The sequence below is a fragment of the Schistocerca nitens genome, chromosome 2, assembly GCF_023898315.1.
Source record: "Schistocerca nitens isolate TAMUIC-IGC-003100 chromosome 2, iqSchNite1.1, whole genome shotgun sequence".
NCBI lineage: Eukaryota > Metazoa > Arthropoda > Insecta > Orthoptera > Acrididae > Schistocerca > Schistocerca nitens.
The window spans coordinates 10,780,621-10,807,500 of NC_064615.1; the positions used below are offsets into that span (position 1 = coordinate 10,780,621).

General features: G+C 41.5%; 1 protein-coding gene across 4 annotated transcripts in view; it reads left to right on the top strand.

Moving 5' to 3' along the window:
- Nucleotides 1-723: 723 nt before the first annotated feature.
- Nucleotides 724-26,880, top strand: part of LOC126235670 (dihydroorotate dehydrogenase (quinone), mitochondrial) — a 54,985-nt gene continuing 28,828 nt past the window's right edge. Inside the window, exons 1-4 of one of the 4 annotated variants that reach the window (XM_049944395.1) lie at nt 724-824; nt 15,910-16,119; nt 16,222-16,421; nt 24,547-24,738. In XM_049944395.1, the coding sequence (XP_049800352.1) occupies nt 15,955-16,119; nt 16,222-16,421; nt 24,547-24,738 (557 nt within the window). In that variant the 5' untranslated portion in view covers nt 724-824; nt 15,910-15,954. The other 3 variants (XM_049944393.1, XM_049944394.1, XM_049944396.1) reach the window with 3 other exon arrangements.

Here is a 26,880-nt window from a genome sequence, read left to right on the forward strand (position 1 = left end):
GTAGAGTTTTTTGCGCATGTGTAGCCACCGGCCAGCGTGAAAAAAAAACGCAGAACGAATGCTACCCAGCCCATTCTCGATGCGTAAACGCAGCTGTCTGCAAGTGCACAGCATGCGAAAACGCATGGTGCAGCCAGCACCATTTGTCTGTATTTTTTATGTGAATACCACCAGAAACACGGAAAAACACGTGCGTGTGGTCGTAGGTAGAAATCCAGGATCACACACTCAACGAAAGTGTCGCCACAGCTAGTGGCATACTGCAGTTGCATTATAGTTACATGTGTGAATTCCCAGTTTTTAGTGGCACAACTTAAGAGTCGCAACTTTTGTCATGCCACAAACAGTTCAGCTTGGTTGTACTTTATTGCGCCACTTTCGTGCCACCATTGTTCCCTGGCGGGCAGTATTTCAAAACACGAGCATTCTGTCGCAGTTATCGTGTTATAACTGCTGCTGCTTAATATATTTAATCAAAAAGCGAGTCGTACGGACTTCGTAATTTGTGACACCAAGCATTATATAAATTGTGGATCCTAGTCAGGAAATAGTTCCAGAGTGTGATGTGGCAGCTTATAAAATAAAAAAAAATTAGTTATTCGAAATGACTATGTCACTGAATATAGTAAGATTTTGAAATCTTTGCCATTGCAGACGGCATTTTCATCACTGAGTGTTATTTCTTTTATAAATTTGTTTGTTTCCCCTTGTTTTATCCTTGTGTGAAAAAATATTTTCGGATCCAATATTTGGGTTTCATCTTCCTTGTATTTAGCTTTTGGCACAGTTCTAAGGCTGCACTATAACATCCACATGATTTCAATGTACGTCATATTGAAAGCTGTGGCGCCACATTAGACGCGTGTGAACTCCGCTTAATACGCATTGCCTCTGGAACAGAAAACCTTGACTCTTTGGCGTTTCATGAGCGTGTTTTCTTCAATAGTAAACTTTGGAGGGCGCAATGTATGTTTTGCTAGTCGTGACGGCTGTTACTTGTTGTAGTAAAATTTGAGGTTGTGATTGCTTTACAATCATATTTTGTACACAATGTTTTGAAAGAAAAATTTTCTTGCGTGAATGCAGTCGTCTTATTTAAAGCTATAAAGCTGTTAAGTTTGATGTTATAAAGAAGGCATATTATTTTATAGTGCAAAATTTTGTGTTATGAACTAAACCGAAACTGCACTGCCAGAGAGGGACAATGTCTTTGGTGAGTAGCTGCTGATTGGGAAAAATATACTGTAATGGTTGAAGTTACCCATTGGATTTGACGAGAATAATGCGTTGGATTAGCGAATGTCATGAGTAACATCGTTACTTCGCTGCAATTACCTTGATTATTCCGGCCTATATTTTTGTTTCTTAACATTATTTTGGTTTGGGATAACATTTGGATAGTTGTATTTCATTATTTTCAGTGATTATTTAATTTACTTCAAGTAATAGCGTTTACAATTTCCATTTTCGTTGGCCGTCATTACAGTGAAGATAACGATAAATTGGGATTTCTGTGATGTTAGAGTAATAGATTTGTTTCACAATGGGAAACAGAAAAATTCAAAAAAATTCGTTGTCATCGTATACATAGCTTAATATATTACTCAGATTGCACAGATGAACCGAAATGACTACAGTGCCCCATTACTGTTGGCATTACAGAAGGGAAATGTGGTGACTGTGTACATCTAAGTGGGATAAAGTACCAGGCCAAAGAAGTAGCCTAAATGCATACTGCACTGAATATTTCTGCGAGTGCTGTTAGTAGCCTTGGGAACATCTAAATTAACAGTTCTAGTGGTGTATGTGCCTCTACCAGTGTATTTAACTTTTTCTAGCAGTCAGAGGTGATATTAGATTTACAATTGATGAGTCGTTATGTGAGTAGATTCCCACGTTGATTGACTTCAGATAATACTGATCCAAGGCAGTGAGAGTTACTAAACGTTCAGCTGCAGTTTGTTTGCCACAGTAATGTACTATTAACCAGACTGTAAATAGGTACTGATTGATAGTAATTTCTAAATTCAACTTTGTTTTGCAAAATAGACATGAGTTCTCCAATAGTGCACTGCATGCCTCCTATGCTGTAAAGGCAGCAACAGAAATTTCACCATTAGTCAAGTTTAGTTAAGAAGGGGGAAGCAGTGATAAATGGTAATTCAATCACAGTATTCAGAAAGGAATTAACAGGAAAAACAATGACGTAAGTTTAATAAGAAAGACAGAAGTAAAATATTTGTACAGTATTATGAATCCAGTTTTCATTTACAACATATCAGGAACAATTACAATGGATGCCAAGAAACAGAGTGGCTAACATATGGGTTCGAAATATCATTGACCAGGGGGAGAGAGCCTCTTTATTTCATGCTGACTCAAGATTTAAAAGTGTGTTACAAGTAACGTTGCGAAATTGTTCGTTGTGTCATCATGAAGGCTAAAACCATGCACTGTTAAAAAAAAGAAAAAAGCCAAGATCAAAGCAAACATTATTAGGTTTGAAATGAATGAACTAGTAGGTTAATGATGTTCAAATATTTCATGACAGTAGTAGTGAGGCAGACTGCTACATTCAAATCATTGCCCTTTGAAGATAAGCAAAACATTTACCATTCAAAGTAGACAGGCACTGCATATGCCAACCTGAGACACAAATTGCTAAAGAAATTTAATATCAATTTAAGTTATGTCTCAAGTTGGCATTGCAGTGCCCGTCTGCTTTGAATGGTAATTTTTTTGCTTATATTCAGTGGGCAATGATTTGAATTTAGCAGTCTGCCTCACTACTACTGTCATGAAATATCATAGTTACTGAAAAGTAGTAACACTTGGTAATGAAGTCTTCCATGACAGAGCTATGGAATAAAATGTTCGTGACTGATTTGCCAAATCAAATATGAATAAAATCGTAAGCTCATGATGACTGCCTCCATCATCTTCATCAGGCGTTAATTCTGACCCATGACATGATGATGATTTCCAACCAAACTGCTAAAGTATTGTCATATTACGTACATAAACAAGAAATTGAGAATCGCAATTAACTGAAAAGAAAGTTAAAAATGTACCTAAATGAGTCACTCTTAGAAATTATACAGATATTTAGAATGATAAACATGGATCCAACTTCAGCAACTGTGTGGCAGTAAAGTGTAGAGGTTGAAAAAATCAGGCAAGCAGTTGCAAATAAAGGTTTATAGGAACCATATATTGGGTTTTTACAGTTTTTAAATTGTCTTCTTCAGTAGGTATAATAGACCTTAAGCCACATGCTGATTAAGTACATTAAATAAACCCAAACAGGTATCGGCATATTCGACATCCATCTTAAGAACACAAATAATTACAAGCCATAGCTTAGGATTTTGGCAGTGTAGTACTACAGGTGGACAGATCAAATGCCAAGTATAGTAATCCAGGTAGAATCCCTGTGGTCTGTTGTACACAAGTCAACTTGGCATTTGATGTGCACTATACTATAGTGCCTCAATCCTAAGTAATGTTGTGTGATTATTTGTGTTCTTAAGGTGGATGTCAAATATGACGAGCCGTTTGGCTCTGTTTAATGTAATCAGCATGTCCATTACACCTTCTGAAAAGATAATTTTAAAATTATGAAAATACTTTCTTTGCAACTATTTGGCTGACTTTTTTCAACCTCTCTGAGTTTGGGTGTTTAGAAATTAAAAGCTGTGTTACCTACATGGCAAGTAGCAAATTTTATTATAAAGCTGCATGATAAATTGAAATGCATTATAAATAGGACTATTTATCAGTCACTGGTAATGTATACATTAACTCGGTCTACGTCCCTGGAGGGTCTGTGTTTCCTTCGGATCTTACACAAATACTTCTGAGTCTCCTACAGCAGCTACCTGGGTAGCAGCCTGTGACATGTAGTGCATACCTGAACCATTTAGGGAGACTCAATCCTATGGCACAACCTAGCTTGTCACAGAACCTTTGTAGTGTCTGGTTCCGTGCTTCATCTCAACTCCAAACCAGGGTACCATAATCAGTTCTGGGGACAATGTTGCAAATTTAAGCTTCATTGAAACTCCTTGCTCGAGGCTCGTCTTCCTTCTCAATCTTCTCTGCCAGTTGCTGGAATGATGCAGGTATGACCTCAGAGCCCAGAGAGAGGCATCATTTGTTCCAGTGTGTGCCTCAGTGTGCAGCACCACGTTCCTCAGTAGCTGCTGGGATAGTCTTTTCAGCATGTTGAATAAGGCCCCCAGGTATTCACACTGAGTGCATATGGTATTCCAGCCTGTACCTTGCTGCCATTTCCCTAAGAGGTACCATTATTCACCATACATTTGATATGCTGATGGTTAGTAGACCCCTTACCCTTTCGCATTTGCCTCCCTTTGAGACAGGATAAAGCAGGTTTCCCAATAGGCGAATTGAGTCCCACTGGCTCAGACTCATTTTTGGCTTTGAAAGAAAGCATCTACAGCTTATTACAGGGGGATCGGTACAGCAGCCTGAATACTCTCTGTTCCCTGCACAGGACACATAGACCTAGCATTGACACACCACTCACAGTCAAGTGGCTGAGTAATGCAGATCCTGTACTTCCCGCAGAGGAGACAGGGACACAGGAGAGGATAGTGTTTGAGGTACCTTCGGTTCTGCTTAAAACTATATAAATTCACGAGAATAAAGTCTTTCACTACTGCACTGTTGTATAAAACATTTTCGGATTTCTTGCAGTGTAAGTTCAGGGTAAAACTTCAAGCATTTTACAATTACCCCAGTTGTCTTTGTCAGGAGCAGCTGACTGTCAAAACTGCTGCGCTGGAGGCCTTATGTAGCCCACAGATGGCTTCTGACTGGTCAGTAATTATGTAATGCTGTTGCAGATGAAGTCAGCATCTCCACTGGTGGTGCCACTGCTCTCATAGTAGTGTAAACATCATGACTAAAATTTCTGCATCGAGAGCTCGCTTCCACGTGCCACCAAGATTATATCCGCTGTCACAATCAAAGATAATCAAAGTTCTCACACAGCCTCTTTAGTTACACAGTGCCAGCATATTGAAGTCTGGGACTAAATGTTTGTTCCATGAAACAATAAATATGTGTTTGGAGGCTATGGTCAGCAACTGCAGATTTCTTCAGTTCTCAGTTGTCATGGATGTTCTTCACAGCGGTCAGAAATGGTTGCTGAGGCCAAAATTGTCATTACTAGGGAGTAGCATCTCCTTTATTTTCTTAGGGGGTCAAAAAATAGGTCTTATACCTTGTCTTCCTAGGAATTTGCCTATTTCACTCAATGTAGTATCACAGAAAGGAAGGAATACATTCGGGGACTCACCATGTGAGCATTCGACATTGTCACATTTTCTTTTGTTTTAGAATGCTGCCTTCATAACACATGAACTGTCGCCGTTTTCTTGGAACATGTACTTCAGGTGATTAATTTCTGAATCTAAGTGAATTTATGTCCATGAACCATGGACCTTGCCGTTGGTGGGGAGGCTTGCGTACCTCAACAATACAGATAGCCGTACCGTAGGTGCAACCACAACAGAGGGGTATCTGTTGAGAGGCCAGACAAATGTGTGGTTCCTGAAGAGGGGCAGCAGCCTTTTCAGTAGTTGCAGGGGGGTCATTCCATATCAAATCACCCAATAAAAAATAAATTTTACACCCACCTCCTGAGATTTTCATGAAATTTGGCTCAAATGGTTCTAATACCATCCTGACAACACCTGCAATTTTTTTTTGCTGTATCTCTTACAGTTTTCTTTTTATAAATTTTTAAAGTTTTTATGTTTTGCGTTTTCTGAACCTTCGGAAATGGTCAATTTAATTTGTATTCAAAACTTTAAATTTGCTTATCTTAAAAACTCTTTTAGATAACATCATGAATTTTTGCAGCAAGTTTATTTATTATACACATTTGAAGATAAAAATGATGCTATTAAAATATATTAATATTTTCTATGAAAAAAAAATATATGTATTTTTTTCTTTTTTTTTTTTTTAACGGATGTTTTGTTTTATAAGAATTGCAATATCTAGAGTCTCAGACCTGATAGAATGCTCAAATTTGTTTTAATTTACTCTTAAACATATAGGCTACTCGATAAAACAAAAATAATGATGGCTTTTTAACATGTTTATTAATTATAGTAGATTACATTAGAATTATGTAGAAAGATACTTACGACACTTATGTATAACCCAACTGATTGCTTGAAACATTGAATTTTTTGAGTAATTTTGTCTTTTTAATAAACATTAATGCTGATTCAAACTGTTTTTCCACTTCATCCAAGAGCTTTCAGTTCTTTTGATACAGTCTTTTTTGAAGTAATACATTCTCCCAGTGCTGCTTGATTGAGGTGCGTCTACTACACAGACTATGTGCTCCAAAGGCACTATGCAGGAATCTTCTCTTTCAGGCCAATAAAATGATGCAGCAGGTCCTGAAGGATGTAGAAATAGAATTTCTGCATCTTCTTCATCATTGAATATTGTTTTTACCCGTCCAAAGTACCAGTTACCATCATAATTTGCAGCCACATAGCTATTTATGGATGGTTCAACACGAACCCAATCAGAAGAAGAATGGAAAGAAAAGACTAAGGAGGGTTTTACACTATCTGTAGTCCTTCTAATTTCAAGGTTGTTTGTTGGAAGTGGTTTGAAGTTATGAAAACTTCTTGTTCCAGGAATGGTTCGGGTTGCTGAAAAACGTTTTTCTAGTTTTAACCGTAGCAAATCAGCTTCTTTTTTGTCAATAAAGTGAAAATGAATGTTTTCAATATTTTTTTCACAAAACTTATACACATCGATTGCTGTCATTATTTGTTCTTTGTCTGAAAGCTGTAGACTGGCTTTCCTTAAAATTCTTTTAATAGTTCCTCCTAGGCCATCACAAATTGACTTCCGATGACTCGTTGCAAAAAAAGAGTGTTGGGCCTTCAAATTAGTCTCTCAAGTGTTCAGTCAAATTTTTAAAACTGTTTCTATTTTTGTACTGCCCAGCACAACCATCTGTAAAGTAGTGAACTGAGTCAATGTCAGTATGATGTAATGACAGCGACTTTGTAATTTCTTTTTGTACAAAGTTAACAAAACCAGTGTCACGTTCTTCGTCATCACTAATAAAACAGTGGTTGGAAACAAAAACATTGTTTTCCTCATTTCTTAGAAAAGCTCCAACTGGGTGTAGAGTACAACCATATCTATTCCAGTGGTAATTTTGGATCTCATTTTGTATAACAAAGGAATAATTTTCACTGAAATCCATCACAATAATTGCTGTTTGGGGTGGTGGGTCTTCTTTCAATGTTTTAAAGGCTGCTGATTGGGATTTTGCTATAAACGAGTTCGGGGTGAGCTTTTCCAATGACCTAACCAATAAAGAAATGTAGTCTTCAACACTGATAGACTGTTTGATCATTTCTGCCCTGTCTGTGTTAACCCACTGACTGATTACAATTTCTTCTTCTAAATCATAATATTCACTTAGTGTTTCAGTTAAGCACTCTGTTAGTGCAGTATTTGCAGGACAGCTGTTGCAATGATGTAGCATGCAGTTTTGGTTTTCTGTGTTGCACACAAGCATCTTAATTAGGTCCTTATAAGATTCTTAAATTTTCACAGCATCCAGTAATAGTTTAACATTCTGGTGGATACTGCATACACATACAGTGTGTGTGCCTGCAGCACCAGCAAGGATACACCATTTAGGTCTCAAGAAACAAAATTTTGAAAATCCTACTTCTACCTCGGGATTCTCCTATTTGAAATAATAATAGAGTTCTCTCAAGTTACACAAAATGAGTCTTTTTTGCATGTACACATTTTCTTGAACACTTACTTTGTCTTTCGTTCCAGGTAGCACTCTGCAACTTTCATCCTTTTCATAAAAATCTGTTACAAGTCTTACTGTATTTTCAGAAAGAGTTTTACCTTTTTTTGGACCAGGAGTTTCCAAAATACTCTTTTCAGATTTTAGCTTTCTAGCTTGTCGCACCATGTACTCACTTACATTAAATTCTTTCATCACTTTATTTCGACTCCAAGAATCTGGAGCCAAGGTCAGAATCTGGATTTTTCTAGACCTCCCAACAGATGAAATCTTCTCTTTCATAAGAGAAATCATTACATCAAAATCCTTTGCTTTCTCAACCACACTTGTATCTTCTTCGTCATCATCAGAACTTGGTGCATCATATTTTAATGCTTTTGAAACTGCCTTTTTTGCCGTCTTTTCAATACTGCTAACCTTCCTTTTAAAATAAGACCCTTTACTTTGTTCTGACAAGCCATGAAGCTTTATCGGTGTTAAACCTAAATAATCAAGAGCAATGTTTGTTTGTACGAGGGATTCATTTCTGGATTCCAATGATTCTAATTCAACCATGACTTCATCATCTGTTTCACTTTCATTGACTTTAACTATTAATTTTTCCTCACAAAAGTTACGGCATGTTGAGCAAAGCTTTTGTCCGGGTTTTATGCTAATATTTTTTGTCAGTAATTGTTTAGAAAGATCCAAGCCTACACTTCTCAACGATTTTTTGATGGGCTTTTTGTGTTTTTTTAGTGGGTCAACACATGTTGTTTGATTCTTTTCAAAAACATTTAAAAAGTAGTAGCTGTGGTGTGAACATATATTCTTAAATTCACACAGATTAATTCCAGATCGTAAGTGGATCAAATCTTTTTCTTCCTCACTCAATTCTGATACTGGTTGTAACTTTTTTGAAGGTGTGTAGGTTGTTTGGAAACAGTCAGATTTTTTAAATAACCCTACACTACAGGTTTGAATATCTGACATACTGATTTCACTTTTGGTCTGATTACTGTTCTGGTTAATTTTATAGGATATTGGAAAAGAATCTCTGTAAACTAAGTAACAGTACTTACTGAGAGTTCGAATAAACTTAATAAAATACTATCCAAGCACTATTTAACACTGTAATAATTTTTTACTTCAAAACACAGGAGTAACAAAACAAAATCCAAGTGTACATTGCTACTCCAAGAAGACAAAAACTTATTTTCGGTGTCTAAGTCACTTGGTATTTTTTGTTTTTAAAATATAATTAATATTATTTTAAAAATTAGATAACTATTAAACAGGTTAAAAAGCCAACATAACTTTTCTTTTATCTAATAGCCTATACAATTAAGAGTATTTTAAAACAAATTTGAGCTTTCTATCAGGTCTGAGACTCTAGATATTGCAGTTTTTGTAAAACTAAACATCCGTTAGCTAAAAAAAAAGAAAAACTTGTAATTTTTTTTTCATTTGGAAGATTTTAATATATCTGTATGGTAATTTTTTTTTAACATTTAGATATAATACACAAACTTATTCCAAAATTTCATACTGATATCTTGAGTATTCTTTAATATACAAATTTTTTTAGTTGTGAGGACATGTTAAGTTACAATTTCCGACTGCTGAAACAACGCCAAATCTAAAAACTTTAAAAATTTATAAAAAAAAACTATAAGAGATAGAGCAAAAAAATTTTACAAGTGCTTTCAGGATGATAAAAGAAGTAATTGTACCAAGTTTCATCAAAATCTGACATGGTTGGTGTCAAGGCCTGGGTGACTTGACATGGAATGACCCAGGGGTAACAGTCTGGATGATTGACTGATCTGGCCCTGCAACACTAACCAAAACGGACTTGCTGTTGTGGCACTGTAAACTGCTGAAAGCAAGGGGAAACCACAGCCGTAATTTTTTCTGAGGGCATGCAGCTTTACTGTATGATTAAATTATGATGGCGCCCTCTTGGGTAAAATATTCCAGAGGTAAAATAGTCCCCCATTCGGATCTCCGGGTGGGGACTACTCAAGAGGATATCGTTATCAGGAAAAAGAAAACAGGCGTTCTACGGATCGGAGCGTGGAATGTCAGATCCCTTAATCGGGTAGGTAGGTTATGTTGTGACTTGGCTAGACAGCCAAGTCACAATGAGAGGAAGCCGAAAGGCACGCGCTTAAGCTCATGCAGGCTGGCGTGAGGTCTGGAACAGTTAAGGGAATTAATAGTAGCAAATAAAGTACGTAGTTGATATAATACTTAACTTTAATCCACAATTGTAGAACATCTCTCTTGACGGTACATGTTATAACCACAATATAAAATAATATCCAATGCTATGGCGCCTTGCTAGGTCGTAGCAAATGACGTAGCTGAAGGCTATGCTAACTATCGTATCGGCAAATGAGAGCGTATTGGTCAGTGTAACTTCGCTAGCAAAGTCGGCTGTACAACTGGGGCGAGTGCTAGTAAGTCTCTCTAGACCTGCCGTGTGGCGGCGCTCAGTCTGCAATCACTGACAGTGGCGACACGCGGGTCCGGCGTATACTAATGGACCGCGGCCGATTTAAAGGCTACCACCTAGCAAGTGTGGTGTCTGGCGGTGACATCACAGGTTACAAAATTTAAAAAGAGAAATGGATAGGTTAAAGTTAGATATAGTGGGAATTAGTGAAGTTCGGAGGCAGGAGGAACAAGACTTTTGGTCAGGTGAATGCAGGGTTATAAATACAAAATCAAATAGGGTTAATGCAGGAGTAGGTTTAATAATGAATTTAAAAAAAAAAATTAGGAGTGCGGGTAAGGTACTACAAACAGCATAGTGAACTCATTGTTGTGGCCAAGATAGACACGAAGCCCACGCCTACTACAGTAGTACAAGTTTATATGCTAACTAGCTCTGCAGATGATGAAGAAATTGATGAAATGTATGATGAGATAAAAGAAACTATTCAGGTAGTGAAGGGAGTCGAAAATTTAATAGTCACGGGTGACTGGAATTCGACAGTAGGAAAAGGAAGGGAAGGAAACGTAGTTGGTGAATATGGATTGGAGCTAAGAAATGAAAGAGGAAGCTGCCTGGTAGAATTTTGCACAGAGCATAACTTAATCATAGCTAACACTAGGTTCAAGAATCATAAAAGGAGGTTGTATTCATGGAAGAAGCCTGGAGATACCAGAAGGTTTCAGATAGATTATATAATGGTAAGACAGAGATTTAGGAACCAGGTTTTAAATTGTAAGACATTTCCAGGGGCAGATGTGGACTCTGACCACAATCTATTGGTTACCAACAGTAGATTAAAACTGCAGAAACGGCAACAATGTGGGAATTTAAGGAGATGGGACCTGGATAAACTGAAAGAACCAGAGGTTGTACAGAGTTTCAGGGAGAGCATAAGGGAACAATTGACAGGAATGGGGGAAAGAAATACAGTAGAAAAAGAATGGGTAGCTTTGAGGGATGAAATACTGAAGACAGCAGAGGATCAAGTAGGTAAAAAGATGAGGGCTAGTAGAAATCCTTGGGTAACAGAATAGATACAGAATTTAATTGATGAAAGGAGAAAATACAAAAATGCAGTAAATGAAGCAGGGAAAAAGAATACAAACGTCTCAAAAATGAGATCGACAGGAAGTGCAAAATGGCTAAGCAGGGATGGCTAGAGGACAAATGTAAGGATGTAGAGGCTTATCTCACGACGGGTAAGATAGATATTGCCTACAGGAAAATTAAAAGAGACCTTTGGAGAAAAGAGAACCACTTGTATGAATATCAAGAGCTCAGATGGAAACCCAGTTCTAAGCAAAGAAGGGAAAGCAGAAAGGTGGAAGGGTCTATACCGGCGATGTTCTTGAGGACAATGTTATGGAAATGGAAGAGGATGTAGATGAAGATGAAATGGGAGATATGATACTGCATGAAGAGTTTGACAGAGCACTGAAAGACCTAAGTCGAAACAAGGCCCCGGGAGTAGACAACATTCCATGAGAACTACTGACAGCCTTGGGAGAGCCAGTCCTGACAAAACTCTACCATCTGGTGAGCAAGATGTGTGATACAGGCAAAATACCCTCCGACTTCAAGCAGAATATAATAATTCCAATTCCAAAGAAAGCAGGTGTTGACAGATGTGAAAATTACCGAACTATCAGTTGGATTCCGTAGAAATGTTTGAACACTTGAGGCAATACTGACCCTACGACTTATCTAAGAAGAAAGATTAAGGAAAGACAAACCAATGGTTCTAGCATTGGTAGACTTAAAGCTTTTGACATGTTGACTGGAATACTCTCTTTCAATTCCTGAAGGTGGCAGGGGTAAAATACAGGGAGCGAAAGGCTATTTACAATTTGTACAGGAAGCAGTGGTTGGGAAGGGAGTGAGACAGGGTTGTAGCCTTTCCTTGATGCTCTTCAATCTGTATATTGAGCAAGCAGTAAAGGAAACAAAAGAAAAATTTGGAGTAGGTACTAAAATCTATGGAGAAGAAATAAAAACTTTGAGGTTCGCCGATGACATTGTAGTTCCGTCAGAGACAGCAAAGGACTTGGAAGAGCAGTTGAATGGAATGGATAGTGTCTTGAAGGGGGGATATAAGATGAACATCAACAAAAGCAAAACGAGGATAATGGAATGTAGTCAAATTAAGTCTGGTGATGTTGAGGGTATTAGATTAGGAAATGAGACGCTTAAAGTAGTAAAGGAGTTTTGCTATTTGGGGAGCAAAATAACTGATGATGGTCGAAGTAGAGAGGATATAAAATGTAGACTGGCAATGGCAAGGAAAGCGATTCTGAAGAAGAGAAATTTGTTAACATCGAGTATTGATTTAAGTGTCAGGAAATCATTTCTGAAAGTATTTGTGTGGAGTGTAGCCATGTATGGAAGTTCTAGTACCTTCCACCGCGGAAGTCGAACTTGTGCCAGAACAAATGGACGTGGTCAGCCCATAGAGGGATCCGCCTCCGCAGCGGCTTGTCCGCACAGCGGCTCTCGCGCTGCGTGGGCGCCACCGCTAAGCCACGTGTATACAGCGGCCAATAGCTGCGCCCTCCGGTTTCGTATATAGGGACCTGCTCTGCCCTAGTCCAGTCAGTCTGGTACTCACTATGGATTTCGTTTCTATCTCAGCGGTACTGCATTCTGGTCGTTGCTCGTTGTTGACATTTGCCTGGCTCTGGTTCTGACTGGATTTACTGTTTGTGTTTGGTGTTGTGGTTTCCACAAGTCTCCATTGTTTATCTCTTCCTTGTTGTGTCGGTCATAATCGGTCGTGGTCGGTTGTTGTCAGTTGCCGTTGGTCTGTTGCCCGACTCGTCCTGTGTTTACCCGGTGGTGCGTGCTCCACCGCCGGCGGCTTCCCCGCCTGGCGGCTCCGATCCGCAGCCCAAGGCGTTCCCGCAGTTGGTTTTGGTTACTATAGAAATGAAACATGGACGATAAATAGTTAGGACAAGAAGAGAATAGAAGCTTTCGAAATGTGGTGCTACAGAAGAATGCTGAAGATTAGATGGGTAGATCACATAACTAATGAGGAGGTGTTTAATAGGATTGGGGAGAAGAGAAGTTTGTGGCACAACTTGACTAGAAGAAGGGATCGGTTGGTAGGACATGTTTTGAGGCATCAAGGGATCACCAATTTAGTATTGGAGGGCAGCGTGGAGGGTAAAATTCATGGAGGGAGACCAAGAGATGAATACACCAAGCAGATTCAGAAGGATGTAGGTTGCAGTAGGTACTGGAAGATGAAGCAGCTTGCGCAGAAGGGAGTAGCATGGAGAGCTGCATCAAACCAGTCTCAGGACTGAAGACCACAACAACAACAACAACAGTACTGTACTAGTCAAAATGGGAACCTTGTAATTTAAGAGGAGGAGCAGAATCCTTTTTCAGGGCAGCTTCTTCTCACTTACTGTATGTGTATAACATAGTCTAGAAGTAATTCTCATAATTATCGTTTCAAATAAATTGACACTAGTCCTAATTTGTTTTAGTATACTGTACAGAAGCAGGCTGCAGTGGCTGTTTTTGCCCATTAGCATAACTTAATTCATTCCATATCTTTAAAGAGTCTTCCTTATTGTTATAGCTATGGGATACATTTTGTGCATGAGTTAATGTGATGCCCTAATCTGGTCCATGTTTCCCTCCCAAATGAAAATTATTTAATTAGATATTCACTGACTAATATTCAAATCTAACTGAGGGCAGTTTCATTATTAAACACAATGAATATTTAGAAAGGTGTCTGATGTCAAATTGTGGGGGTTGGTGGAGTATTTTATATTCTTCGTGTATTGTAGAAATGTGGGAATACTGAAGTGTTCGATACTGGTTATTGGTTTCTTCTAGCGATGTCATCAAAACGGTGGATATATGCAACTCCTCTAAATCCAAAATAACAACTGTGAAGTCACCCTCGCAACCATAATATGCAAACAATAACAGAAATTTACCAGTACATAATTAATGGGACACCCACAGTGAATTGAGGGGAGTTTGGATGGAAATAAACTGTAGCTAAAACTAACTTCCTCCTTCTCAAATGTAAAAAAATCCATTAACATCACACACTTTCTTCTTTCTTTCTAACCAACTCAAAGGGGTGGTATTATCTATTTAACTATTATGTAGTAGCTGAATTCCACAATACCAGCTAACAATGAATTACTGATATATGCAGGAGGGGGAAGGGTATGGCAATGTAAATGCAAGTATTGACCAATTCACTCCACCTATATAGCTCAAATGTAATCCATAATACTCATGAACTACAAAACAATGCTGTTTACGGTATGATGTAACACTATTATTATTATTATTATTATTATTATTATTATTATTATTTGCACTTGTCCTGCATCACTAAAGTGGACTCCCCAGTGCCCACCAATTGCAAAGAAACAAAATAATGTGCCAATATGATTGGACATCTGGTACCATTAGCTTCAGTGTGCCTATATAGCTAAAACGAAATTGATTATACCCACCAAATAATGCAAATACTTTCATAAAAAAAACCCAAACACTCAGTAGATGTATCTTAACAAAATACCAGTATTTTACTCTCCAGAAAACATCACCATACCAAAAATATCTAGACTTACACAAAAACAAAAAATCAACACACAAACACAGTTCAACACAAAACCCAAACAACACATACTTTCCCGTAAACAACTACCTGTGCTTACCATTGTCAACCCCAAAAATCAAAAACCCCTCCCACCAACCAGTTCCCAGTTTCCTCCAACAAACAAAATACTAACATAAATTAAGTTTTTAAAAAATGTGAAAGTACTCCTTTTGATTAATTGTAACAAACAGAAAATACTTTGAAATGTAAAACTTCTGCTCTGTCCCTTCCCAAACAATCAGTAATTGAATGATTTTTCTGTGGGAACAAAGTGATGCAGATGATCAATAACAAAAATCGTAAGTTAAAAACTGATATTGCTAGATTAAATGTTTTGAACCAAGTTCAGTACCAAATCAGTTTCCAAAAGTTATCATCCCTACAGTGTCAGATAAAATCATCATTGCTAGTGGTTGGAGCCACTTTCTAGGCTTTCCACATTTTTGTCACTTAACTTATTCTGCTTATACGCAATACTTCTGAACAAACATTATAATGCTCAGTATGTCATGCATCTCCTCTGTTGATGTACATCTGTTAAACTTCTCTATCGGATCCATCACATATCTAACACACACAACAGTCTTCTACAAATAACACTCCCTTGACATTGAAATATACAACAGAGAACAATACATTGAGTGAAAACCTGCATCAGAATGCCCTCTTCCTACATGCCAACTTTCAAACACACCGCCGACATATAACATCACATGCAACATCATTACGTAATGGTTCAAAGTGAGCACTAAATATACATTTTGGTAATACTTCAACACCCTTAGTAATCTTCAGTCCGTTACCGTAGTGTTAACATGTCCCAAACGTCTTTGATTTTACTTATTCAATTTTAGTTAAAGATTAAGCATCAGAGCTGATTTCAGTAAGATACACATACATGTAATAAATTATTACATCGTTGGTCTTCATATTTAAACTGTATATTTTTGTTCTTTCTTTCCACAGAACAAAATAAAATCCCTGATTTTAGTTTCGGGTGGTGCTGCAGGCATGTTTGTAGCATTAAATATTTTCCAAGAAAATGAGATATTTTATGAGAAATTTTTGATGCCTGCCTTGCATAAAGTTGATCCTGAATTTTCACACAATTTTGCTGTAACAGTCTCAAAATATGGTTTTGTCTTGAGAAGCAAATATAAAGATCCAGATACTATGGTAAGACAGTGGAAACTTTTACTTCATAGTTCAGAATTTCTGTAGTGTTCATTATTTATAGCATTTGATCATATTTTCTAAATTTTTTTAGTTTCATTCTAGAGCACCTCACTGGGAACATTAAAATTGAATAACCCTGTTGGAATTGCTGCAGGATTTGATAAGCAAGGAGAAGCTGTAGAAGCTCTTAATAAAATTGGTTTCGGATTCGTTGAAGTTGGTTCTGTCACTCCTGTACCTCAACCTGGAAATGATAAACCTAGAGTATTCCGTTTGCTTGAGGATGAAGCAGTCATTAACAGGTACAGTAACACAGTGAGAGGAAACTACAATAATTGTATTTCATGATAAGTATACAAAAAATAATGAATAACTTTTAGTATTGATTTCTACATGTGGCTGTCGATATTAAAGACATATACACTAAAGTCCCAAAGAAAAACCCCCCCTGCGGGTTCGGGGGTAAGAATAGGCCCGCGGTATTCCTGCCTGTCGTAAGAGACGACTAAAAGGAGTCTCAAATGTTTCGGCCTTATGTGATGGTCCCCTCTCGGGTTTGACCTCCATCTTTCTAAATTGTTCCGAAGAGCGAGCCGATTGGGGAAGGGCACCTTACTTGGTGCATTGTGTCCATCTTGCGTTGAGAACTTTCGACAGCTTATTCGTCATTGCATTGCAGTCCTGCCCGCTCTCCATCTCTTGGGCATGGATCCGTTCCTACATGCACTTCCCGCCTTCCGATGAGCAGTGCCAGTTTCTGCACAGATGAAAACCATGGACGACGTGTCACCTAAAATCCAGCACGGTAGCCAGTCCGTTGTGGTGGGGCTGCCATGTACCCTCTTGGTTGTAGCCCCCTGACAACACAGGGATCGCTGTACTGATGCCTGCGCCATTAACTCCCCACATATGCCAAGGAGTAGATGCCCGTCTCCCTGGGGCATCGGGACTCCCGGCAATGGCCATCCTGCCAGGTGGCCTTTGCTGTGGCTGGGTGGCGCCCGTGGGGAGGGCCCTTGGTCGGAGTAGGTGGCATCAGGGCGGATGACCCGCAATGAAGTGTGGTACATCATCTCTCGCTGGCGGCCAGCCGTCAGCAATCTCTAAGCTTTCCAAAGCTCACTTTAAGGCTAATGTGTATGACCCCAAATCATTCCCCTCCCTGGCCACACTATGGGAGGAACGAAAGGCTATGAATGAGAGCGAAAGATATTCGCCCCGGTATCTCGTCTGTACCAGAGCTGACGGGGAATCGTTTGTGTCTGTGAAGCCTCAGTTCTTTGTCGAACATTTAGAGGACAAGTTCGGGGAGGTGGAGGGCTTGTCCAAAATGCGGTCAGGGTCAGTCTTAATAAAAACAGCATCCTCTGCCCAGTCACGAGCCTTGCTCGCTTGTATAAAGTTGGGGGATGTTTCTGTTACTATCACCCCACATAAAAGCTTAAATATGGTCCAGGGCATTATTTTTCACAGGGATCTCCTTTTACAGTCCGATGACGAGCTGCGCGCCAACTTAGAGCGACGAGGGGTCCATTTCGTCCGGCGCGTCCACCGGGGTCCGAGGGATCACCAAGTTGCCACCGGTGCCTTCATCTTGGCCTTCGAGGGTGACACATTACCTGAGAAGGTCAAGGTGATGGTATACCGTTGTGATGTCAAGCCCTATATCCCTCCCCCGATGCGGTGCTTCAAGTGTTGGAAGTTCGGCCATATGTCTTCTCGCTGTGCTTCCACCCTCATCTGTCGCGATTGTGGTCCACCATCCCATCCTGATACTCCATGTGCCCCGCCTCCCATCTGTGTCAACTGCGGGGAGCACCATCCCCCTTGCTCGCCGGACTTTAAGATTCTCCAGAAGGAGCAGAAAATAATGGAATACAAGACCCTGGATAGGCTGACCTACACTGAGGCTAAGCGTAAGTTTGAACGACTGCATCCAGTACGTATGACGTCCACTTATGCTGCCACTGTCGCTCCTATTACAGTTCCTATAGCTGTGCCACACAACGTTAGCTCTCAGAGCCAGAGAACCACACCTGCCCCCTTGATAGTGGGGGGCACTACACTCCCTGTTGCTCCTGCTGCATCTACTTCAGGAGCAACGCCAACCCAACCATCGGGGACACCAGTTCCCCCTTCCCAGCCGGAGAAGCGTAAGACTTCTTCGGCTCCTGTTGCCAGGAAGGGGGTCCCTTGGGGACCTCCCTTCGCAAGTTCCGACCGGTGCAAAAGCAGACAGCCGCAAGTGGCTCAAACAACAACCGGTCCCTGGTCGTAGGGCCTCACGGTCGTCGTCCGTCCCTGAGACTGACCCAGTGGAGCTCTCCCAGCCTGAACGACCGAAGGCAGAGCGAAGTAATCTGAAAAAGAAAAAAGTTCCCACGAATCCCGACATTGCGGTGGCACCCGTCCCACCGCTACCAACAAGCTCAGCGTCTGAGGACGAGGTCGAGATTCTGGCGTCTGCTGAAGACCTGGATCTCACCGGTCCCTCAGACGCCATGGATGTCACTCGTGCGGGTTCTGAATCGGAGGCAGCGGGTGAACAAGCGGTGTTAATTGTCTTCCTAATCTCTTCACGCCTTCTCCGTCATGGACAATTTCATACTCCAGTGGAACTGCAGCGGTTTTTTCCACAATCTAGCCGAGCTCCGACAACTTATCAGCCTTCACCCTTTCTTCTGCATTGCACTTCAGGAAACTTGGTTTCCAGCAATGTACACCCCCGCCCTCCGTGGCTTTCGGGGTTATTATAAGAACCGGGCAACTTATGAAAATTTGTCTGGTGGCGTCTGCATATATGTCCTTAACTCTCTTCACAGCGAGTCTGTCCCTCTACAAACAGCTTTAGAGGCTGTCGCTGTTCGGGTGTGGGTGCCACAGGCTGTTACCGTCTGCAGTCTTTACCTTCCACCGGATGGTGATGTCGCACATCATGTCCTGGCTGCGCTGATAGCTCAATTGCCACCACCTTTCTTATTACTGGGCGACTTCAACGCCCATAACCCTCTGTGGGGTGGGTCAGTGGCGAAAGGTCGAGGTGCCACCATTGAGCATTTATTGGCACAGCTCGATCTTTCACTGTTAAATGATGGTTCCTTCACACATTTCAGTGTGGCGCATGGCACGTACTCCGCCATTGACCTTTCGATCTGCAGCCCTAGCCTCTTACCATCTGTCCAATGGAGAGTGCATGACGACCTGTGTGGTAGTGACCACTCTCCGATCTTTCTGTCACTGCCACAGCGTCAGTCTTCTGGGCGCCCTTGCAGGTGGGCAATGAATAAGGCTGACTGGGACTTGTTCTCCTCCGTTGCCGCTATTGGGCTTCTCTCTAATGATGACATTGATGCGGTGGTTCAATCGGTCACCACCGGCATCGTTACTGCCGCCGAATCTGCCATTCCCCGTTCTTCTGGGTCCCCTCGGCGGCGGACTGTGCCTTGGTGGTCGCCTGAGATCGCTGAAGCGATTAAAAATCGCCGGCGGGCGCTACAGCGTCACAAGCAACATCCATCCATAGACCACCTTATCGCCTTCAAACGGCTGCGTGCGCGAGCCCGCCTCCTTATCCGCCTTGGCAAGCAGGCGTGCTGGGAGCGGTATGTGTCCACCATTGGCCTCCATGTCACTCCATCGCAGGTCTGGGCCAAGATTCGACGCGTCTACGGCTATCGGACCACTGTCAGTGTCCCTGCGCTCTCACTGAATGGAGCAGTTTGTACTGACTCCGACGTCATTGCAACCCGCTTCTGCGAATTACCACCAGGCCTTCCGCTCCATCAAAGAGCGGATGGAACGTCGGAGGCTTTTTTTTCGCACCCACACTTCTGAATCCTACAACGCTCCATTCAGTGAGTGGGAATTTCACAGTGCCCTTGCCGCTTGCCCTGATACAGCTCCCGGACCCGACCGTATCCACTGTCAGATGCTGAAACACCTTTCAGTGGACTGCAAGCGATGCCTCCTCGACCTTTACAACCGTCTCTGGGTCGAGGGTGAGTTTCCGTCGCAATGGCGGGAAAGCATTGTCATCCCCATTTTGAAACCGGGCAAGAGCCCTTTGGAGGTGGACAGCTACCGCCCTATTAGCCTCACCAACGTTCTTTGCAAGCTTCTCGAACGGATGGTGAGCCGGCGTTTGAATTGGGTACTGGAGTCTCGGGGCCTTCTGGCTCCGTCTCAGGGTGGGTTCCGTAAAGGCCGCTCCGCCGCCGACAATCTGGTGAGCCTGGAGTCGGCCATCCGTACTGCCTTTGCCGGCCGTCAGCACCTAGTCGCTGTCTTTTTCGGCATGCGGAAGGCGTACAATACGACATGGCGTCATCACATCCTTTCTACACTTCATGGATGGGGTCTTCGGGGCCCTCTGCCGATCTTTATCCGCAATTTCCTGTCGTATCGTACCTTCCGCGTGCAAGTCGCAGCCTCATATAGTTCCTCCCACGTCCAGGAGAACGGCGTGCCACAGGGTTCTGTTTTAAGTGTCTGCCTGTTTTTAATAGCCATTAACGGGCTCGCTGCAGCCGTGGGAAATTCTGTCTCCGCTTCCCTGTATGCTGACGACTTCTGCCTTTACTACAGCTCTACTGGCATTGCAGCTATTGAACGCCAGCTACAGGGCGCTATCCGCAAGGCGCAGTCTTGGGCTGTAGCTCATGGGTTCCAGTTTTCGGCAGCGAAAACCCGCGTTATGCATTTCTGCCGGCGACGTACTGTCCACCCGGAGCCGCAGCTTTCTCTTGACGGCGAACTTCTTTCAGTGGTGGAATCACACAGGTTTTTGGGGGTGGTTTTCGATGCCCGGTTGACTTGGCTGCTTCATATCCGGCAGCTCAAACAGGCGTGTTGGCGGCATCTCAATGCTCCGCGATGCTTGAGCCACACCCGCTGGGGCGCCAACCGATCTACCCTGTTACGGCTCTACCAGGCGTTAATCCAGTCTCGTCTGGATTATGGGAGCCTGGCTTATGGCTCAGCATCCCCATCTGCGTTGCGGGTGCTGGACCCAATCCTCCATAGCGGGATACGCCTTGCCACTGGTGCTTTCCACACCAGCCCTGTGGACAGCATACTAGTGGAGGCAGGTGTCCCTCCATTGCGGTTACGACGCCAACAATTACTGGCTGCTTATGCTGCCCATGTTTTTAGCTCGCCCAGGCATCCAAATTACCGTGTCCTGTTCCCGCAGTCAGTCGTCCATCTGCCAGAACGTCGGCCCCGGTCGGGTTGTCCAATCGCCGTACGCGTCATAGAACTTCTCTCCGGGCTTGTGTTTTTCCCTGTTCCACCTCCTTTCCGCGCACCTCTGCGTACACCCCCGTGGTGTGTGCCTCGCCCTTGCCTTCGGCTCGACTTGGCACAGAGCCCGAAGGATTCAGTCCCTCCAGAGGCCTTCCGCCGCCGCTTTTATTCCATCCTGGCCACGTATCAGGGCTCTGGCATTATTTACACTGACGGCTCGATGGTTGCTGGTCGAGTCGGTTATGCGCTAACTCTAGGGGACCATGCCGAACAAAGTTCCTTGCCGGCTGGCTGCAGCGTTTACACTGCTGAGCTGGTCGCCATCTTTCAAGCCCTAGAGCATATCCGCTCCTGCTCAGGTGAGTCCTTCGTTATCTGTAGCGATTCCCTGAGCGGTTTACGAGCTCTCGACCAGTGTTTTCCTCGTTCTCGTCTGGTGATGGCTATCCATGAGTCCCTGCATACTCTTGCGCGTTGCAGCCGCTCTGTGGTCTTGGTGTGGACCCCCGGTCATGTCGGTATCCCGGGCAATGAACGTGTTGACCGCCTGGCCAAACAGGCCACCAGTGAACCCACTCTAGACATTGACCTTCCGGAGACTGATTTGAGGACCGTCTTACGCCGCAAAGTTATCTCGCTTTGGGACGCTGAATGGCGCGGTCTGACCGCCCCTAATAAACTCCGTGCCGTCAAGGAGACGACGACTGTGTGACACTCCTCCTTGCGAGTCTCTCGCAAGGAGTCTTTCATCCTCTGCCGACTGCGTATTGGGCACACACGGATGACCCACGGCCACTTATTGCATCGTGAGGACCCCCCTCTCTGTCGCTGCGGCTCGGTATCGACAGTGGTCCACATTTTGTTGGACTGTCCACTTTTATCTGTGCTCAGGCAGACATTTGCGCTGCCTGATACGCTCCCTGCCCTTTTATCTGATGACCCTGTTATGGCTGGCTTAGTTTTACGTTTTATTCGGGCAGGGGGTTTTTATCGTTTAATCTGAGTGTTTATGCTTTTTAGTGTTGATTCTGGCTTTTAGCCTCTGATTTTAACCTGAGTTTTTAATGTGTTCTTGGTGGTTGGCTTTTCCTCTTTTTTGTTTCTATGGTCGGCCAACCACCGTCATGCTCTGTGTGTTTTTAGTTCATCTTGTCTGGTCTTTGTCTCAGTTTCTCTTGTTCTGTGTCGTCTGTGCTCTATTCTGTTAATCGCTTTTATTCTCTGTGGGTGTTTTTAGTATTTGGAAAAAGGGACCGATGACCGTAGCAGTCTGGTCCCTTTAATCCCAACCAACCAACCCAAAGAAACACGTATAGGCATGCATTCTCAAATACAGAGATATGTAAACAGGCAGAATACGGCATTGCGGTCGGCAACACCTATATAAGACAACAAGTGCCTGGCACAGTTGTTAGATCGGTTACTGCTGCTACAATGGGATATAATCAGGATTTAAGTGAGTTTGAACGTGGTGTTATAGTCGGCACATGAGTGATAGGACACAGTATCTCCAAGGTAGCGATGAAGTGGGGATTTTCCTGTACGACCATTTCATGAGTGTACGTTGAATATCAGGAATCCAGTCAAACATTAAATCTCCGATATCGCTGCAACCGGAAAACGATTCTGCAAGAACAGGACCAACGACGACCGGGCGTGAGTCGTGCTTCGGTAGCTCAGATGGTAGAGCACTTGCCCGCGAAAGGCAAAGGTCCCAAGTTCAAGTCTCGGTCGGGCACACAGTTTTAATCTGCCAGGAAGTTTCATATCAGCGCACACTCTGCTGCAGAGTGAAAATCTCATTCTGTATATTAAATTTGTACGTTATTCAATTATGATTTGTCACAGACAGACAGACAACAGTTGTTTTAACTTAAGCTAGCCAGTTTTGTTACTGTTTTACTTTGTACTATGTTTCTTGTAGTATTACTAATGTGTTTTTGGGCTCTGCTTTGTAGATACAGTTTCTAAATAATATCGACAACGTTTTCTTTACTGCATAATGCATATTTTAAAAAAACTCGATGAGTGCAAAGAGCACAAGGTCCTATGTAGTGTCAATGACCACATCTTGAATTCTGTGTTATTCGTGTGAGCAGAAGAGACTCTCCAAACTGTCATCATGGCATATCTCGTGATACACCAGAAGGATTTTTGCAAATTTTCTGTGAAATTACATAAGGTGATGGAAATATGAAAAATAAGATGTTCACTTTAATACACTCTCAGTATATCATTAATTTCTGTTGTAAATATGCAAATGTATTTACATGGTGAAAATATTGATGTAAAGTGTAAATATTTGTTTCCCTGCTCCTACTCTCTGAGTATTTCAGTCAGTTCAACATTTGTACTTTTCACATTTTAAGAGCTAGTAATGTCTTACATGTAATGCAATCTAATGACATTAAAATTGAGTACCATAAACAAGTACGAATCTTACATGGACATATTGTAAAGTGATGATCCTGTCGTAGCTGGTATGCCAGTTGTCATTGTCATAAAAAGGGAAAATCTGCACTTCCACTGCCACATGGTGAGAAGCATTGCATGTGATAAAAGGCTTAGATGAAATCACAAGTAATCATACGTTGGCTGGCATACTGTTTGCACTTACCCAGTTTTATTGTGAAGTGCTAATTTATAAAGTTGTGGCTTTAACAAAACATAATTCATCACTCGTAGTGTTTGAAAATACCCACACTCCCTTGATTTCTTCAGTTCACTTGAATGATGTAGATTTAATATGGTGTGTGTGTGTGTGTGTGTGTGTGTGTGTGTGTGTGTGTGTGTGTGTGTGTGTGTGTGTGTGTGTGTTTTACCCTCTGCTATACTTCTATTCTCTTACTTGGTTTCGTTATTGCAATGTAAATTCGTATCTGTTCTCTCTCTTTCATCATGATTCATCATTGTAGATTTATGGTATATACATACTGACAGAAATTCTAAGAAACTCTTGGATGATTGCTGTTACAAATTGTTTTTGTATGTAATATGTGTGAGAGTACGTAATACATGATTCATCATTGTAGATTTATGGTATATACATACTGACAGAAATTCTAAGAAACTCTTGGATGATTGCTGTTACAAATGATTTTTGTATGTAATATGTGTGAGAGGACATAATAGATACAAAATGTCAAAAATATTTTGAAAAACACTGCAAAAATTTCTTTGCAGATATGGTTTCAATAGTGAAGGCCATGACATTGTATACAATCGATTACATAATTTACGAAAAACCAATTATGTAGGAATCATTGGAGTCAATCTTGGTAAAAATAAAAATTCTGAAGACCCTTTAGAAGATTATGTGTCTGGAATCCGGAAATTTGCTGATGTTGCAGACTACTTAGTCATAAATGTATCAAGGTAGGCAGTTCAAAATTTCTCTTAGATTTTTTGTTGTCTTTCTTTTATATCTAAAGAGCTGTAAACCCACGAGAGCTAATTATTGCAACCACAAAAATGAAAGGTGCAGTTTGTTATAAATACTGGGAAATAATGTACTCATTCAAGCTTTGAAATCAGTGTGACCTAAGCAAGATAAAATGGATGACACTGGAGGTCAAAAATGTTTTCCAGAAACGTTCTCCAGTGTGGGTTTAGAGCTCTTTCTGCTACCGTCTTAGTGCAGCTTGTGATCACACATTTTTCTAAACTTGTGTTCACACAGTGGTTTCTTTTTTCTTCAAATTGTAATAACCTTCATAGCAATGTCCCCAAAGATGCAAGAAGATAATCATAAGAGAAAGAAAATGACATTAGAATGAAATGTGGAATTATTGAAAGATGCGAACGTGGTGTGAGTGTTGCTATTTAGCATGCACAAGCAATCGGTCTACATCAACTATGTTCACCATCCTTGAGAACAAGGACAAGATTAAGGAGACAGAGGCCTCAAAGGGAGTGACAAGAGTATCTAAACAACAGTTTTGTTTTCTGGATGATGTTGAAAGGTTGCTCCTTATATGGGTAAATGAAAAGCAATTGCAAGGCAACACTATTAACAAGAAGATCATTTGTGAGAAGGCAAGAATGATTTTCGCCGACCTCTTTAAGATGGTGCCAGGATCATCACTGGCCGAAGAAGTGTTTAAGGGAAGCTGTGGGTTGTTTGAGAAGTTTTAGAGAAGAACCAGTATCAACAGTGTCGTGAGGCACCTTGAAGCAGCCAGCTCCAGACAGTAGACAACTTCATCAGCAACTTCAAGATGCTCGTAGGTTCTGAGGGTTATCTGCTGCAGTGGGTTTTTAATTGTGACTGGACAGGTCTGTTCTGAAAAAAGATGCCGAAGCGTGCCTTTATAACAGCAGAGGAGGATGCATTGTCCAATCACAAGCCAATGAAAGACTGTCTCACACTGCTATTCTATGCCAATTCATGTGACAATTTGAAAACTAAACCATTGCTTGCTTATCATTCAGAAACTCCATAAGCCTTCAAAAAGCATGTTAAATGTGATATGGAAGTCCAACAGCAAGGCTTGGGTGACACATGATCTTTTTTATGATTGTATCAATGAAGTGTTTGGTCCTTTGGTGAAAAAATATTTGCTTGAGATGAATCTGCCACTCCATGTCTTGCTTGTTATGGACAATGCTCCCGCCCACTTTCCAGGCCTACAAGACCATCTTGAAGAATTTCATTCATCAAGATCCAGTTTCTGCCTCCCAACACCACTCTGTTACTCCAGCTCATGGACCAACAGATTATTTCTAACTCTAAGAAGCTCTACGCTAAAGCACTCTTTGAGCATTTCTTTGGGTTGACTAAAGCTAACAATCTCACTCTCAGAGAGTTTTGGAAATATCACTTCAACATCGTTGCCTGCATGAAGAGGATTGAAAAGGCATGGGAAATGGTTACCAAGAAGACTCTCACCTCTGCTTGGAAGAAGTTTTGGCCGGAATGCGTTGTCAAATGTCACTCAGTGGCATTTGAGTCCTTACCTGTGGAGTCTGTAGTCAACGAGATTGTTTCTCTGGCCAAGAGCAGGGGACTGGAAGTGGATGTCAATGATATTGCTGAGCTTGTGGAAGATCACAGCCAAGGAATGACCATTGAAGAGCTTATGGAGTTGCAATGTGTTTGACTGCAGGAAGTCGTGGAGAGGAGTTGTTCAGAGGAGGAGGCAGTAACAGCAAAGCAGCAGTCTTCTAAGAGAAATGCTGAAAGTATGGGAATTGGTTGCTTTGTACATTGAAAATGATCACCTCAAAAAAGCAGTGGCTACGCACGCTAAAAATTTATTTGTCAATAATGCTCTGTTATGTTTTCATCAAGTGTTGTATTGTGAATAATAAAGTACATAAAACTGTATTTATTATTTTCTTCACGTAAATGGCATGAATAAGATAAAACATTTAGTATCTTTCCGTCACGGAACACATTATCGTATTTCACATTAATTTTTATGGGATAAACTGTTTCATTTAACAAGTGTTTTGCACTACAACCAAGCTACTGAAATGAATTATGCTCACTATGTGAAGTTCCACTGTATTGTAAGG